This window comes from Strix uralensis, chromosome 4, assembly GCF_047716275.1.
Source record: "Strix uralensis isolate ZFMK-TIS-50842 chromosome 4, bStrUra1, whole genome shotgun sequence".
Taxonomy (NCBI): Eukaryota; Metazoa; Chordata; class Aves; order Strigiformes; family Strigidae; genus Strix; species Strix uralensis.
Window position 1 is genome coordinate 90,696,610 of NC_133975.1, and position 18,128 is coordinate 90,714,737.

General features: G+C 47.7%; 1 protein-coding gene across 1 annotated transcript; it reads right to left on the minus strand.

The window, feature by feature from the left end:
* Nucleotides 1–5,205: 5,205 nt before the first annotated feature.
* Nucleotides 5,206–9,482, minus strand: RHOV (ras homolog family member V). The gene is made up of 3 exons (XM_074865194.1): nucleotides 9,287–9,482; nucleotides 5,984–6,042; nucleotides 5,206–5,646 (listed from the first exon to the last, which is right to left on the minus strand). Exons 1-3 carry the CDS (start codon nucleotides 9,480–9,482, stop codon nucleotides 5,206–5,208), a joined length of 696 nt encoding a protein of 231 aa, XP_074721295.1.
* Between the last annotated feature and the right edge of the window lie 8,646 nt (nucleotides 9,483–18,128).

Here is an 18,128-nt window from a genome sequence, read left to right on the forward strand (position 1 = left end):
TCAGGGATACGTTGAAACATACCCTGCTCTCTTGTGCAATAGGTCTTTGCAAGTACAATGCTGTATTTATACGGTGGGAACGGAGAGCCCAGGGCTGGACTCTGCAGAGGCATGAGTAAGCAGCTTCCAGGAGGCCCAGGTGCCGGCTGGGCCAGCTCTTTGATTCCTCTTCTGGGAGCAGATGCAGACTGGGAGCTGGGTCTTGACAGCACAGTCTTGGAACCATATTGTAAAATTTGAGTGGTTTCTTTGTATAAATGTATAAATAAATCTCCCAGGCCCACTACAGAATGATTTAGCATGGCTCCAAGAGAAACAACGATGTAAAGGAGAGCCAAGATGTTTAAGCAGACCAAGCGGGCCAAGGAGAGCCTCCTGGGCACAGAGGATTCTCGGCAGGGTTGGAAGAGCAGCAGTCCGACTGAGGCACAGGCTGCGAGAAAACAAACATTTCTTGTGGTGCCAGTGCCTGTTTGAGCAGTGCCTCTGCTCACCCTCGCTCCTCCAGTTCCCACGCCGCTCTTCATGAGGCCATGGAGAGGACCACAGGAAGGGACCAACCAAGGGCAGGAAGGCATTAGGAGCAAAGTTGAAGCAGACTGCTTAGCTGCCACTGCAGCTGAGGCAAGTCAAATCAGGCCCTGCTTCCAAGCTGGAAATGGTTACCTAACTGATAAATAGCATTAAACTTGCAACAATCTGAAGGAAGAAAGCCAGTTAGCACCTGAGGATTAAATTGGGGGGTGTTAAGAAAGTGATAAGGTTGTTAACAAAATCATACCCCTCTCAGGAAATGGGGGAGGATGCCATTCCCAGGTAATTGCGTTTCAGCAGGATTCAAGCACTGCCCGGTTCCTGCTGCTGGACTCATGTCGGCTCCTGACCTGGTAATAATTCAGCCTGTCCTTCAAAGTAAATAGGACGTAACATACAGGGCATAAAGATCTCCTGAAGGGACTTTCAGACTTGCCCTTCTGGCGCTGGAAGGAGGCTGTGTTGAGTCAGACGAAACTTGGTGTTATTTTGGGGATTAATTCCCAGTCAGGGTTCAGTGGAAGCTTGGGAAAGCGTTGCCAGCTGGGAACCTTCTTGGCACAGCTAAGCCCATTTAGGGTGTGCTACCTAGAGAGGAAGGAAACAAAAGGGTCTTTTCCACACTGTGTTCCCACCATTGCTGACACCTGAGGTCAGCTCCTTTGCAGATGGCAGCTAGCACACCCGCTTCATACAGAATTACACACAACCCAGTGCATACCTGTACTGAAGTACTTGCAGCATTGCTTATGGTAGTGGGAAAGCGCTGATGAGTTACTCTGCTGGATGTGGGACTGTGCAGGAGCCTGTTGACCAGGGTACAAGTCAGAGATCTGAGCAAGAAGGAAGGTACTAGAGAGTTTCTAGCCTACAAGCACGTTGGCTTTTTTTAGCATTTGATGCTGAGCTTTGCGCTATGGAGCATCAGATCTACTAATCATAAGTATCCTTACTGGCATTAAAGTAAGTGGCACTCGTGGAATTGTGCTGGCCTAGTAATGGGCTTGGCTAGCTTCATCTAGCCTGGTGGGGTGGTTTGTGTTAGCAACAGTCTCCCAGGAACTCTCCTGTGCTCTCAGCATCATTTGAAAATACAGGTCAGTCAAGCAGCACTGCAGGGCAGAAACAAGCCCAAGCTGTACCAGAGCCAGGTAGTAGCACGGGTCTGGTAACGCACCATGGAGAGGACTAGAGGCAAAGCTTTAAAGACCCCTTGGGTGGCTTTGGTAGGACACTCCATTTAATGAGATAGATTCACCCCCACTCCCAGGAACTCAGCTTTGTTCACGGGTTTCAGGGAGTTTTAGGGTGCTTATTGTGCACATGACAGGATATGGCTCAGTGGGATGACTCACTCCCCAGTAAAGTTAATTCACACTTTACTGCTATTTCCATTCACAGGTTCTTCTGTAAGCTTTAATGCTGGGAAGCTGCAAAGCTAGGAAACGGCTCCAGTTAGTCCCACAGGGTTGCTTTACATCTAGCAGACAGCAGACTGCAGGTGGACAGTGTGGTCAACAAAAAAAAAAAAGAAACAAGTTTTATTGGCAAGAATCATGTCCTATCGGCAGTAATTTCCTATTCCCTTCCAGTTTCTGAATCACATTTGCTCATTACCGCTGCTACACTGTGGGTTTTGTCCATTTTCTTTCCTACCTCTCTGCTGAACTCCCTCAGCAGTCTCACTTTGGAGCAGCTGTGGGGCCCCAGATGTGGGCAGACAGGAGCCCCGACCTACCTGTAATGCTGTGACGAAGGCTAAAAGGATGAGCCCTGTGAGCTGTCTTGGATAGAGCTTTTGTGTCCTACATGGCACGGACAAAATTTTTCAGCACTTGAGCAGTGTTTAACTACCAAGGTAAGTTAAATAAAGACAGTCGCTAAATTACCCACCAGCCTAATGACAGAGCAGCACGCTGTTATTAAGGCTCCAAATGCAAGTCCTACATGGGCTTGTCTCAGTGAGTGCTGGGACGGCCTCCTGACTGGTCCCTGGATGGCAGCTTCTGGGGAGAGGCACTGAAAGCCTCCATCCCCCTCAGCAGCCTCCACCCTGAGCAGCTGCTGAGGGAGAGGAAAATTAACTGAGGCAACAGAAGGCTCTCGGAAGGTTTCAGCTATGAGGGGATTTTTTTACCATTGCTAGTGGGGGTTAGGACATGGAGGGAGAAATGGGGCAATTTCCCTCTTATGCTATTGTCAGTAAAATGGAATAACTCCTCCTCCATCTTAAAGCCCAGCTTATTTTGCACTGACAAAATTACAAACACAAATTGCAGACATTAAAAAAATTTATTTGAACAAATATTAGATACAATCACAGAGGAAGAAAGCAGCTCTCAGAACAGTTTCTTTTCCAGAATGAAATAATCCCTGTTTCATACCAAGCTATTGCAGGACAACCCTTGCTCTCCTCAGCAGGAGGGAGGCTGGTGTTCTTTCCACCTGTGGGTTTGCTCCACAGGGGTATGGTGTGCTCCTTCACAGGTCACACCACAACCCTTGGTCCCACAGGCTAAAGAAATGCGTTAAGACCCAACAGACAAACTGGACTAGTGATACAGCAAAGGTGCCTGTACAGGTAAGAAATACATGCAGGGATGCATTGCCAAGTGAGAGCTTTGTTCAGGAAGTGCTGTCCTGCCTAGAGGCCTGTAGGACGCCACTTCTAGCTACCACCTCTGTACTCTCCTTCTCTTAGGACTCCTCGCTGGACCTGGATGGCATTTCAGCTGGGGGAGTCCTTGCAACATTCAGCTCATTTTGCCACGCCATCCTTTCCAGCTGCCTTACCCTTCAAGCAGCTGTGGGCCACATCCCTTTGCAAGAAGACCTGCCCACCTCTTTCATACTATGATACCGCCTAGGGAGACAGCAGGCTTGTCTCATGTCCTGGGGACTACGTGAGCTGGGCCACAAAGGGAGACAATTGTGAGAGATATTTGCAGGCATTTGTTTGGATCCAGAGCCATGCTGCATTACTTGCATTTGTTTCTTTACAGGCCCACCAGCTCAGATATGCTTGCTTTTGGTGCAGGGCAAACAATCCACAGCTATAGCCCCTTCTGTCACATTACTCCAGTGTTCCCAGAGTGATGGGTCATAGCCACATGCAGAAAACCCCCTGAGTATCGAAAGCATTGCTTGACAGACCTGTCATGCTCTCTGCTACATAAACCAGAACGAAATGTCTCTGTGAAAGAAGTTTTAGAAATTGATGCAAGTTCTGTAATAAAATGTGAATAGACTCACAGGGAAATTAATCCCCTGAGAAACAGGTGAGAGGGGAACGGAGCAAACATAGTGAATGTTTTTGTCTGGCAGGAACTTCATGGATTTCCTTTGCTTTTGATTTCAACAGATCAAGCAGTGGCTTTTAAGAAAAGGAAGCACAACAGAAAGAAGCCCTGAGCCCTCCGTTCCTGTTCTGCAGCCTCAGGAAGAACAGTACAAGGTAAATTCTGTTCTTCTGCATGGATCTGAAACTGAGGATTTTACTGACCAAGAAGAACTCTCTCTCACTACAACCCCCTCCTTTTGATTCAAAACTTAATGTATGGACAATATTACTTTGAAATTGAGATCACTAGCAAAGTTTCCAGGTCCCTAGAAGATTCCCTGAATATTAGCATCTCAGCTAAGTAGAATCACAACCTCCATTTATCAGTGTTCATTCATCTTTCCTTTTCCATCTCCCTTTCTTCCTTCCATCTCTTTTTCCTTTTTATTCCCTTTTTTCTTCCTTCTTTCTTCTCCTTTCATTACATGCATGGCTCTCCATCTGCATTTCACCCCTCAGTAGTATTACAAACACTTCACTGACACAGTTTCAGACTCTGCTAGACAGACAGAGCCACTCATTGCTGTTCTTCACCTGTTCTTTCTCTCAAAACACCACTCACAAAAAAAGCCTTTCAAAATAGGTCCCCAAGTTCATGACTACCTCTTAAGATAGGACTATAGCACTGGCATCCACTGGGCTATAGAGTCCTCTCGAGAACGTTTTGCTTAAAGAATTACTGCAGCTCCCAGTGCATTTTCTCTTCAGCCTGCTAATGGCCTTTATTTAGGAAAAACCTTCTCAAGGGTACTCACAATACAAGGCCTTTAAGAAAGAGCACTGCTTTTTCACAGCCAAGTGACTTCTACCTATTTTGTCAAGCAGAACCCAAGTCTCATGTTACAAACTCGGCAGCCCATGTCTGACCACATCGCAGTCACCAGTAACTGCCCCTGCCCTACTCTCTGCCAAGCCTGTAAATCAGCCAAAACATAGGCAGACTTCAAAAGTCCCTCACGTTTATTATGCTGTGTCAGGACTCTGAAAGTGTGTTAGCTTCAGACAGAAAACTGGTTATTTTGAACAATGTAAGGAACCTGCCTGTTCTGGGGTACTGAGTCTTGGTGTGTTAAAGGCTCACATCAGTGCGGGACATTACAGACGTGTCTGGCAGGTACTTATAGCTGCCTGGACCATTCCACATCCCGGCACAAGGGAAATCCAGTTCATGTCTCCTAGGCATCTGATACTGTAACCCAGCAAGAGCCAGGTTTCCAAGCCCAGCAGCTTATCATACCCTCCTCACTGGGGCCATAGGAGCAGTCACTCCAAGAAGGTGCAGAGCCAATACTGGCATTGGGTGTTCCTTTCTTCCCCCACTCAAAGCAGCTTCAGACAAAGCAGAAGAACTTCTTCCAGCGGCACTTGGAGAGAGTTTTGATGCCTTTGGCAGTCATCTTCTTTTCCTGCCGTGCTTTGTGCTCAACACCGCTGACAATGGCCATGTCAAAAACTTCTTTGAGATTCTTCTGGGTCAGTGCTGAGCACTCCAGGTAGGCTTCAGCCCGGATTTTGTCAGCTAGACCTTCTGCCTGAGGCCGGGGCACAGGCTTCACGTGGTAGCGATCCAGGCTGATGAGGACATTGACATCGTCCCGCAAGTCTGCCTGCGTCCCCACTAGCAGCACCGGCGCTCGGGGATTGTGAGTTCGTATCTCGGGGATCCATTTCTCAGTAATGTTTTGGAAGGAGCTTGGGTTTACCACGCTGAAGCAGACAAGGAAGACGTCGGTGTCGGGGTAACAAAGCGAGCGCAAACAGTCAAAGTCCTCCTGTAGAAAATGGAGAGGGGAAAAAAAAAAGGTCTTCACTGGACTGATCTCCTAATAGCATGACGCTGCTGTGGATTTTTCACACGTTAACTAGGACAGCAGCACCCACAGAGGCAGGCATTGTGCTGACTTTGTGGCCACGCCGCAGTTCAGACACAAGTTTCAGAGCTGAGGGAGTCTGTCATTCACCCGTCTGACTGCCACACCAGCAAACAGCTGATGCTGGGCTAGTGCATTTCCTTCCTTCCCAGTTAAACACTGCCTTCCTCAAAAGCCTGCAAACAGTCCCTGTCCCACCGGACCAGAGCTGACAGCTGCTTTGATAGTCAGAGCTTACCTGTCCAGCGGTGTCCCACAGCTGGATCCGGACTGGGGCTCCATCCACCAGGACCTGCACTGTAGCAGAAGAGAATAAGGATGAGTCTAAGGGAGTTGCCCAGCATACACATGTACACTCATACAGGGTTTCCCCGGCGCACTCTGGTTTGTATCCCACTGAACCGAGTCGCTGAAGTCACTCAAGCCTGTCCTCCTTGCTGAACATCCTCTCAAACCTCACTAAAACAGCTGAAGCTTGCACTGGGAACATTAAGAGCCTGCAATACTTTCTGATTTGGTTGTCCCTCAGGTGTTTTGGGCTGTGCTCCGGTATTTTGAAAGAACAGTTCCATATTACTGGACAACTGCTTCTCTAGAGAAGAAGAGCCCTTAGCCAAATGGTGCTCTGAGAAGAATTTGTTGTTCTTCCACAACCCAAGAAAGGAGACAAGGATAAACACAAACTGAGAACTTCAGCAACTTGCTCCTAGCTTCTTGGCCAAGGGTGGAAGTTCAAATCAGTCTTCATTAAACAAGCTATTGGAGAGTTTTCCCAACCAGGCCTTAAAATTCGGCCTTAAAAAAAGTGTTTCTGTGAGTGTCCTAGCTAAGGAAAAGCAAAGACCTAAACCTAACCTTGAAATGGAGAAGCTACTAAGGAAACAGTGATGAGTGAAATCCCCTTCAGAGTCTATCCACACACAGAAAAACTGCTGAGTTACACATGTAAGGTCTGCTCCCATTTCACTCCCTAATCACAGTAAGCCTTCATGTGGTATCAGCTGACTCAGACTGAGGGCTGGCAGGACCTCTGATGGAAATCTGGAATGAAACTGTTAGATGTTTAAGTGCACAGACACCACAGAGACTGGCTGAGAACTGAGGAAAAGGAGAAAGGGGCTGGGGGAGCTGGAAATCACTTGAAAGTCTTGATAAAGGGGAGGGGACTGTGCTCTGGTGAATAGAGGCAGACATCCTGGATGATGATGGCTGGCACTTGACACAAGGTAGCTAAACTCCTTTGCTGTGCCCGGGAAGGAGGCTTTATTGTCCTTTTTGTTTAAAACAAACCCCTAAGCAGAAGCAGGATCAATCTTTTGTGATTCTTGAAGTAATTAGCCAGGTGAGAAAAGCAATAGAAACCACTGACTTGGAGGGTTTAACACAAGCTCTTGGAGGAGAGCACTCCTCCCTGAAAGCAATCTGGGAGAAAGAGGGAGAGACAGACAAAAGATGAACTGAGTTTTGGTGGGAGACTGAAACTGAAGGAAAAAACGAAGGGGTGGGTGCATCCACCGCAGTGCCAGTCCTTGCGGCATAGCTGAAAGTCATTGCTTCCTTGTGACTGGGAAACAGTTGGATTGTTACCATATCTTTGCCCCAGAGGAGGAAGAGAAACCTGTTCCTGATCAAAGAACCTGCTAGATCCTGACTTGATCTTCAAGGCACTGGGCATTTGCCTTTCTAGTACCTGGTTTCTTCTGTCTCCCAAGTGCCTTGAGAGAAGGAATTAGCATCTCTGAGATGTTTTACAGTCTTCAGAAGAAAGACACCACATATATTAACTGCTGCTCCAGTGCTTGCATAGGGTTTTTTCATACCTGCTGCTAGCTAAAGCTACGCTAGCAACTCTGTGACAGCCCTCCAAATACCGCCCTCACAAGGCCCACACCCTCAGGATGAGGCTGGATTTTGGTACAATAGCGAAGGGGCCGGCAGAACAGGATAGCCTGGTAGAGAAAGGTCACTGGGTACATGTTTCACTCAAGGCTGCTCTACCTGGCAGTGACACCCAGCAGGAGGTAGCACCCAGACAAATGTGGCTGGGTCACAGTCCCAGAGCCATTCCCCTGATAACGCAATACTTTCTCCTATCTTGTTATTGGCATTACAGTCCCATGATCAGGCTTAAGGTTAGGACGTAAACTGCAAAGCTCAGTTCTGCTGGCAGTTTCAACTGCAAGTATTCCCCAAGAGAGAGGAGAATTGGGCTGAAATTTCTGAAATGGATCTTGAACTGTGCTTTGTGAATCCAGGGAGGGACTTTTCTCAAGTTTACCCAGGTTAAGAGTAGGGGTGGGAAAGGAAACTTCTCTGTTCTCCCCTTTCCTCCCAAGAAGCTGAAAGTGAACTTTGGAAGACTTGTTTTTAATGGGTTTGATTCCTATCAGTTGCAAATGCTATGCACTTCTGGAACTCGGGCTCTGTACTTGGACAGTCAGAGTGGGGCTAAACCCACGTGCAGCTATCTTCAAATTACTTGCTGCCAATCAGGGAGTCTCTGAACTCAAACTGCCTCCTGCTTTCTGGATCCTTTTACTATAGATTTGCCCTTTCCAAAAACGTGGAGGCTAGTAACTATGGTAATTTCAAGCCTCTCCTAGCTCACGCTGTACACATCAGTGTAAAGGGAGCAGAGAAGCAGTAACTTTTCCCTTGGAGGACTGGAGGGCTCCTTACATCTGTTCCCAAAGGGCCGCTGGACCCTGAACAGCAGCATGTTCCCAGTTCCCTTCCTTCAAGTGACAGTGGAAGAGCTTAGAGAGGGTCAAAGCAAATCAACAGTTCCCAGTATAACAGTGAGCAACTGTAGGGACATTGAGACAAACAAAACACTCCCTCTAAGAACCCCTGAGACTATGACACATTAGAAATATTGTTCCCGGTCTGACTTGAGCCTATCTCTGATCTACCGATCTATACTGTCATGTACTGTTGTGTTTCTTCGCATCAGATGAAGATCAGAAATCTTTCAAAGGGCTTTGTACTTTCCTGGGGTTTAGATTAGAAATTGGAGCCCAAAAGAAGAGGAGAACAAGAACAAAGATAGCATTTACAAAAGTGGAAACTAATGAGAGCTCATCAGCTGGTGGGGAAGACAATTCTAGCCAGATTCACAAAGTTCTTCAACTTTTTGACAACTTCTATGCAGCGCTAACTTCAGTGAACATGTGGGGAAAGGGATGTTTTTGCTGAGTATCAGCCAAAGCTACAGTGCAATGCTGTGATATTTCTGAAGCTAAAACCCACCACCAGCAACAAAAAATTAAGCCCCCTTCTACTTAGTCATAATAAGACCCCAAAGCCAGAAAGGTGCCCAATTTCATGGAACTTGCAAGCCAACCTGACACGTGCCCCGTAGACCCACAAAGCTGCCAAAACGCAAGACTTCCACCTGCTGAACTTCACCAACCGCCCGAGGGGCTCAGCCCCGAGTCGCAGCAAACGCCCTTGGGGCTCTGTGCCCCCAGGCTCCGCTCCCCCTACACCCTCAGATCCGCCGGGATCCCCCGAGGCCCGGCGGGGCCCGGCCGGTGCCTACCGGAGAAGGTGTCGAGGGCGGTGGGCTGGTACTCGTCGGGGTACCCGTTGGTGGTGTAGCTGACGACCAGGCTGGTCTTGCCCACGGCGCCGTCGCCCACCAGCACGCACTTGATGCCCAGCTCCGGGCCGCTGCCCCGGGGGGGGCTGTGTCTCCGTAGGGTGGGCGAGTAGTCCAGGAGCTCCTGTGGGGGCATGGTACCGGTCTCGGCACCGGCAGCTCGGCGGGGCTCAGCGCGGGGAGCGGCGCGGCGGGGCCGCTGCCATACCCGGGCAGGCGGGCTGCTGTCGGGGCTGAGCGCTGCCGTGCGGGGACACCCTCCCCGCTCCGCCCTGCCCCGCTCCGCATCGCTACACCTGCCGCCCCGCGCCCAAAACCGGCCTCCATTTCCCTAGGCCCGCCCCGGCCCGCCCCGGCCCCGCCGCCTCCGCCCCGGCCCGCCCCGCCCTGCGCACACACGGGGGAAAGCCGCTGGCCCCAAGGTCCCCCCGTCTCCTCCCTGTCCCCCCGTCCCCCACGGCCGGTCGTGTCTGCCGACCGTCCCCCCGTCCCTCTCCCTGTTCCACCGTCCGTCCTCGTCCGTCTGTCCGTGTCCCCCGCTCCGTGTCCTCCGTCCGTTCCCCCGTTCCCCCCCGTCCGCCCCGCCCCCGTCAGTCCGTCCGTGTCCCCCCGTCCCCGTCCGTCTGGCACTGTTCCCCCCGTCCGTCCGTCCGTGTCCCTCGTCCGTCCCCCCGTCCCCCTCCCTGTCTCCCCGTGCCCCCCGTCCGTCCGTCCGTTCGTCTCTCCATCCCCCCGTCCGTCAGCCTGTGTCCCCCCCTCTGCTTTCTTTCCAAAAGAAGCAGCGCCGATGCATTTATTTCCACTGACCAGCAGCCCCACCTGCAGCATCTGTGATTTCTGGGCACGGCAGGAATAAAACCAACAGAGCTGCTCAATATTTTGAGGGACAATAGAAAACAAATGGCACAAATCCATCGCGTTTGTTAACGATGGGATTGCCGTTACCGAGTTCCTCTGACCCAGCCGAGCTGTTGCTACGTGCTGGGAAAAGGCACAAAGCATTTTCTCCCAGCTCCATGGACATGCGCAGGGGTTCCCGGCCCACTGCCTTTTTTCATATTTACCTCCGGCAGCTCACACACTACACTGTGCCCTCGGCAGCTGGGAAGATGGCTCCGTCCCTGCCCCGGGGAACTCGCTGTCTAAAGAAGTACGACTAAACAAAGAGAAGAGTGGGAGCGCACCACTTACAAGGAAAGATGTGGCCACACTATCGCAGCAACCATTGCACCCCCAGTGTAACACCAAGTCATTGAAAACACTGGAGGGAAAGTATTAATGCCTGCAATATCTAGTGTGGCAACATCAGCTTTGAAAGTGGAGCTGTTCCCTAATGGAGGAGCTAAGCTCAGGCTGTCAATGAATGCCACCAATTTAGTTATATGATGTCCTTCACCCTGCACTAGGCAGGTTCATCCTGGAAGGAGCCATTGATTTGCATCCACACTGAGAAGCTGCCCAGGTGTTTCACCTCTATTAGTGCTAAACTTGAGGAGACATCTTGAAGTCAGGCACAGTCTAAAATGCTTTTCCCCATGGTTGACAGCAGGTCACAAGCACTGCAAGCCCTCAGGTTCAAGAGTCTTGGCTGGACAAAGCAGGCCCACTCTTTGGAGATAGCCCACAAGCTTCCTGGGAACAGCAAGAAGGTTTTTTCTCTGCAGTTTTCTCTACCAGTTTGCTTTAATCATCCTCTTTTACATTTTTACTAGCATAACTTTAAATTTCTGTAGTTACAAAAAATGGGGATGGTGTTATAAACTAGGCTGCTGCTGAAACGTGTGCCAGGTAAGTCTTGCTACAGCGAGTGGCTGCCAACTCAAGTGACTGGCTTGCATTAGCCTGGCTTTTTCCAGCACCGTGCTCTTCAGTGCTAGTTCAGAGCTGGGTGGCAGCTGAACTGCCCCAGAAAAGGCCGAAAGCGCTGGGCCAGGCGATACTCCGCAACGCCTGAGGTGTGGCTGTGCCTCCGACGGGACTGGCAAGGACACGCTGCACCGCGGCCGGGGCAGACTCCACAGCGAGCGAGGATCTCACAGAGGTTTTTCAGTGCATTTCAGGCACAGGCTGACATTCTGTGAACTATGACATTTCATTTAATCAGAAGAAATGAATGTAAATGAGGGATTATTCACCGAATTATTCACTGTTAGAAAGAGTTGGCAGCAGCAGGAGGAAGAGATGAAGAGAAGCTGGCAGCTCTTGTTTCCTATACGCTATTTACTTAGGAATGGATGTCCCTTAAGAAGATACATTCTTGCACCACTCCAAGGATTGAATCCCTTTTTCTCTCATTCTTTTCCTAAAATCTCATCCTTCTGTGACTGTGGTTTCTTTCCGTGCAGTTTCTGACAGCCGTTGGTTGACACACACTTAAGTTGTGGATAAGCTTAAGTGATTTTTAATCTATATTTAAACTAAGTGATTAAGCAAACAAACAGGGCAGCTCCCACGGGTTCTTTCTCAGGTCTTGCCTTGCTCCTGACAGCTAACAGAAGACAAAGGTTTAGTTTCACAATGCAGTGAGCAGTCAGACATTTTGGTTTTGCAAGACTTTTGTACAGTTTTGTTTTCTGCAGTGAAAGTCTGTCCCGCTCCTATGAGCTGCTGAACCGACAGCCACGGGGACAGGCTCTGTACACACAGGTAGTGGGTACAGGAGAAGAGCCCCATGGCACGCTGCCTCCCTGAGCTGCTCCTCTGCCAAGATCAGCTCTCTGGCTCAGTGGGAAATACGCAGTCTGCAAGGCTGTGCTTGGCCTCTCTCCCCGGAATTATAATTAATACCAACTATGATGGTATTCCTCACGATGTGAATTCCCATCCACCTGGAATTAAGTGCAGAAGATCAAACTCTTTTCAGGCAGACCAAATATAGATTTCAGGTACTGTTAGCATTCAGCCGTTACTCATCTGGGCTGCTCTATCATATGTACCTTCTTAAATTAAACAGAAAAGCTGCTCCATTAGAGTACACAGCGATTTACGGTGGAAATCAATTTATAGATTTAGGCAGTGTGTGATTGTCACCACTGAACAAACTACACATCTGTACAAAGTTACCAAAGCACAGTTATTTAGAGGAAGACACTTCCTTTTCCTCCAGTCTCTATTAATTATAGCCACCTTTCTCACTGGAGCTGTGGCGGGAGAAGTTCACCTATGGACCAATTTAAAAACAGTAACTAAGCCAATTTGGATGAGGAGGAAACTAGGGCTTGTCCCTTGTGGTGGGGGCAAAGCTGTGGATCAACTCAAACTATTCCATATAATTTCCCCCCTGAAGTGCAGTGTTACAGTATTGGGAAATTGTGATGCTGGGATTTTTTGCAGCTAGTGGTCCTGACTTTCACTGGCTCCTGAGCAATACTGCACCTCTGACAACATCATATTCTGCCTCCCTGGCTGATCTCATTTGTAACTTCATAATTATGTGTGGCCACAGACCCGTCTGCCTGAAAGCCACAGAGTGGGAGCCACTATCATAGTCTTTTGCAAAGCCTACCAAACTACTCACGTTGCCTCAGAAAAAGCATTGCATGTTGTGGGAGTTGGCAGACCTCTGTTTTAAAAATAGCAGGGCTCCCTTCTTACCCAGGGAGAGAGAAAAATTTACTGGCCACTTAACACTGTAGTGAGCAAATCTGGCCTTCAGCTTTACCCGCGTTTGTACAGGTGGGCTGCGTATGTCAATACACTCCCTTTGCAAACGATGCCCTTGGATCATGTTTCTGAATCCTTTCATAGTGCTACGCATAAGGAAACAGGAAACTGGGGGATGATGAGAACAGGCGACAATGCCATCATGCACCGGGGCAGGTGGGTGGGGATCTAGGAGGAGAGAGGGGCCAAGCTGGAGTGCAGGTGCCAGAGCAAACCTGACCCCACGGTGTCAAGAGATACGCTGAAGAAGTACCTCTTGATCTGGCTGTGTCTGAGATACAGCCGCTCTCCGGCCGGTCGTCATCATAATCACAAACCATGAGACAACCAGTGCTGAGTCACCCGGCATTTTGTCATGCACCTGAGTGTGCATCCTCCCTGGGAAAAATCAAGCGTAATTACCACTTAAAAGAAGTGACAGACAAGAGGGTGAAGACAGGAGCCTGAGTCTGGTTTTCCCTTGTGGTATGCCTCGTCTAGTCACCGCAACCTGCAGGAAGTGATGTCAAATGCTTCTTTGTACCATTTTCTATCAACCTTGCAGAGGCAGAAATAGCTACAATGCACAAGTCAGTGGAAAATCAGGCTTCAAGTAGTCACAGAAAAATTACTACAGCTGAAATCAAAGGAAGAAAGATCCTAGTATTTGCTTTCCCACATAGAGCTCTTGATTGATAGGAGCTCCATAGTTTCTGAGTCCACAGCAATAACAATACGTTATGATTCTATAGCAGCTAATGGGTATTTCTGGTGTGCACTGGAGAGGTGTGATTCTGAAATGCCCTTTGGGAAAATAAAAAAAGGAGAGAAACAACATGAGAATACAGCTCCCACTATCCTGGACTCTGAACTAATTTATTGCTCCTTGGAAATCAAAGCAATGCCATGGGGAATGCACAGAGATGTTCTGGTTCATCTGTTCGCTGCCACTCTAGTTAAATGTGGAGGCAAAGAGCTACAACAACAATATTGCACTACATTTTAAGGCTACAGAATAATGTTTAAATGAAATGACAATGTCACTAGCTTAAAAAATATTTTCTTAAATGTTCCAAGGAAAGATAAGCACCTATATTGTACTCAGCCCCTTTCTCAAACACAAATTTATCTCCTATCTGACTTGCACAGGAACTAGTCCTACCTCTCAGATGTTCTATAAATAATTTAGAAGTATGTTGCCATCTGCTGGAGAAAGTACATCTTTTAATAAATTAACTGATAAATGTGAAAAAGTGGGCAAGGTTTAAGGCACTCAAAGGCCTTTCTTTAAATCTGAAATGGAAACAGCAAACTTCAGACTAAGGGATAGGTTGGGAGACAATGCTCTGAGCTTAATCTAATTATGTCAATCAAATAGACACTTTATGAGAAAAGAGAAGTTAGCACTTAACTGGAAGGGGTAAGGGAATTAGTAAGAGGAAGGTGATACGGTTCATATCCCCCTTGTGAAACAGGGAAAGGCAGGCAGTTAACACCAAACAGTGAGGGGCTGGGTTGAAGAGGGATGGCTAGAAGAACCATAAAATGCTGTAAAACCACTGTCTCTGCCAAGTAACCAGTTTCAGTTCTCAAGTTTATCATTTATAGATCTTCCTCAAGGATCAGACCTGAGGGATTAGCTACAGGGTGCTGGTGATGGGAAAAAGGTTTTCTTACTGTAAAAGCACATTTCTGTCCTTTCTCTCTGGTGCTTGTATGCTCATTCTAGGACTGCCAGGTTACGCCGGCAGAGTTTCCATGAGAGCCCTCGGTGTGCTTACTGCAGGGCAGAACGCTCTGGAGTGCGTGTGTAGCACCAACAGACCTTGACAGTTCACTTGTGGGAAAACTTCTTAGGGTGTCAGAGGAGCTGTGGCATACAGGTCTGTGATTGCCGCTCTGGCATAATACGGTTCCATCCAGCGTTTGCTGGTCTGCAGGAAGTCTGCTTCTGACAGTGAGTTTGGAGAGCTTGGGAGGCTGGTTAATGGTTAGGAGGTGGGCTCTGGCGAACTCATTTTGAGCTTTGATCTCTTCCAGTGTAAATTATAATTGTTGTATGGCTTCCCATGTAGGTTCCAGTTCAGGTTCTCATGGGTAACTGTGATACCCATGGGCACATAGCCACGGCACTTTCTCTTACTGTAGTAAATTTGTACGTAAAATTCAAGTGGTCACTCAAAGACACTGTCGGTGTCACTGGAGAAGTGTCACTCTTGGGACAAGGTCTCTTGATTGGGTGGGGGACATAGGTATCTGCAGCAATCCTCTCAAAGCAGGTACTGGGGTGCCCGAGAGCCTGGCTGTATATTACATCTTTGTTGGTGCCTTATGGAGGCTGTTGTGTTGGGGGAAATACACCTATTTGCCTATGGCTTTTATGAACGCAGTGTATTTTTTACGTTGATCACAAGGAAGGAATATCCTATATACTTTGAGGTGGAGTGATGATCAGTACCATGTCTGTAGTGGAAATCTGTGAGGAAGTCCAGGGTTTAATTCAAATTATAATTGTGTCACTGGGTTATCTCAGGGGCAGTTCATTTAAATCTGAGCTGCCTTTGTTCTGCCCTTACCTCTTCTCACAGCCATGTCTTCCTGCCCTCTCTTCTGCACCAGCACTCGTGTTTAGACTGTGGATCACACAGTTATCTGCTGCGGGGCAGTGAACTGGCTCTCTCTGCAATCCTACGTGCACTAATACTGGCAGAAAGTGTGGGCTGGGCAGGGCAGCCAGGAATGAGAGACAGCGTTGTGGAAGCTCAGATTTAGACAGGCTTCATCTGCTGGGAATCTGGACCTTGGAGACAGTATATGTCTGTCAATGCCATTATCTAGAATCTGTTCCTCAAGGCAGCTGAAGAGATTAGCATGTCATACAGCATCGAGATGTTGATAGCTGTGTCATCCATAGCTTGGAGAAAATGTTAACTGTTTAAGCCAAAATTACTGCAGGTGTGACCACAGCCATACAAAAACAAGACCAGAATTTAGGTTTCCAATCCAAACATGTCACCAAAATCACTCAACTCTCTCCCACAAGTCCCTCTTATAGACTTATACCACTACTACACACAGAATGTAAACATCTGAATCTCCACACATTCCTGGTGAATCAAAGAGCTGACAAATCTTTTTCCTGCAACCCTTGATCTCCCCTTCTTTTCAGAATATCAAATCTGTGAATGCAGCATTGGGATATAATTATTGCACATGTTTGTAAATTAAATAGTCACAGCAGATGATAGTGCAGATGGATGGAGCAGGCTTGTGGGCCTGGATTAGCTTTGGGCTGATGTTTCATTTCCAAATAAGGTGAGAATTTGGCTTTCAATTTAACCACACTAAAATCAGACACAGGTTTCTCATGAGGTATCAGCCCTAACTGGCAGTAATATCTGCTGGAACGAGAAAGACAATCTCTTCCATTTCTGTACCTGACCAAGAAAAAAAAGATTATAAAGATATGTCCTGATCTAGGCTTTGAATGGAAACACCCCATGGAGCTGGACACTAAGAAATTTGTACACAAATTTCAATTTAGCCTAATTTCCAGAGGCATTTCAAGAGAGTTTATTTCCCCCTTACCAAATAACCCCTCAGCGTTCTACTGCTAAAAATATCACCTAAAGGAGAAAAAGTATAAGCATCATTGTTGAAGGCGACAGGGGGAGACCTCATCTGAAATGAGGGGTCAAACTATGCTCACCCCTGTTACACAAACATGAGCTGAAGCTGCAACCGATGCAGAGAACTATTCGGATGCTCCAGAAAACTAATTGCCTCCTCTTTTTAAAAGGAGAAAGGCAAGAACTTATCAGTAAATCCTGAATTTGGTACATCTGAATGAAGGCTATGATCAGTGATGTTTTTTGCAAAGGAAATTAATGCTCTAAAATTTCCTGTACACTAAAGAACAGTGTCTGAACAAGAACAAAAGGATTCAGACTAGCCACAGCTTACGTTAGACTGGAAATCAGAGCTTGAAATCATGAGAGTTATCAGCATTTGGAACAGGTATGAGCTGGAGTAGTCAAGGGAAAAAATACCCACGCTTTCAGATAGCACTTGATAGGAATAGAGAAAGGACTATATGATGTGGTACCTACAAGAGTGGGAGAATGGATCTGATAGTCCAAGATCTCCCTTCCTACCTCATTACCCTAAACCTAATGTAGTTTGTGTGTACCTTTTGAGAAGCTGAAAGAGAACAGTTGCTGTTTATGATGATCAGGATGATTGGAGAGCAAAGGAATGTGGTTTTGTTGTTTTGGCTCAGAGCTGCCACATAAAGAGGGTAAACAGCAGAGGCTGGGGCTGAGTCTCGGCTCCTGCCAGCGCTTGCAGGCAGGCTGAGTCAGGAAGAGCCATGTTATGTTTTCAGCAAAGCAGGCAGAGGTGACCCCACGGAGGCACGCCATGGGAGCCTCCGTGGGGTCGGCTAGTGTGGGACCTGCACAACTGGCTCGGTGCTGGGGAGAAGACCTGAGGTTGAGTGATGCACACCAGAGCCCTAGTTTATGGGGCTGAGGTGTCCAGTAGAAGAGCAGAGATGTAACTTTGTTTATGCAAAGCCAACTGCATGCCATTGCTAGTGGTGGTGCCTCACTGCCACCTGAGCTGCAAGCTAAGTTTGGGAAGACTTCCTCTACTTTGTAATGGATCCCTCTGTGTTGCAAACTGTCCTGTACCCTGTGGGACAACAGTTTTCTGTTCCTTCCAGAAGGATGTTGTGAAGATTACATATAATATACAGTATATACTGTAGCATATACATCTGTATTCAGTTTATATATGATGAAACCCAGAAGTGTTGTATATGAAATTAGTCTTTTTGTTTACACCAGTTACAAATTCTGCTAGTTTAAGTCAGAGGGTAAAGCTGTAGATAACAATTGTTCGCATACCAGAACAAAAGAAAACCCCATATTTTAAGGTCTATTTAGTGATACAGAAGACGAGTCTGATACACTTTTAGTCTAGAAAGCTAGGATAAACTTGCATAGTGAATCTAGCACAGTTCAACGACTGCCTTACGCTGGATCCCTGCATGCTGTGCCACCATTATTTTAGCAATAAAGCTAAGATTTTACCACGCAGTGCTACAAGAGTTTTTATAGAAGAGTTTAAAACCAGCCAA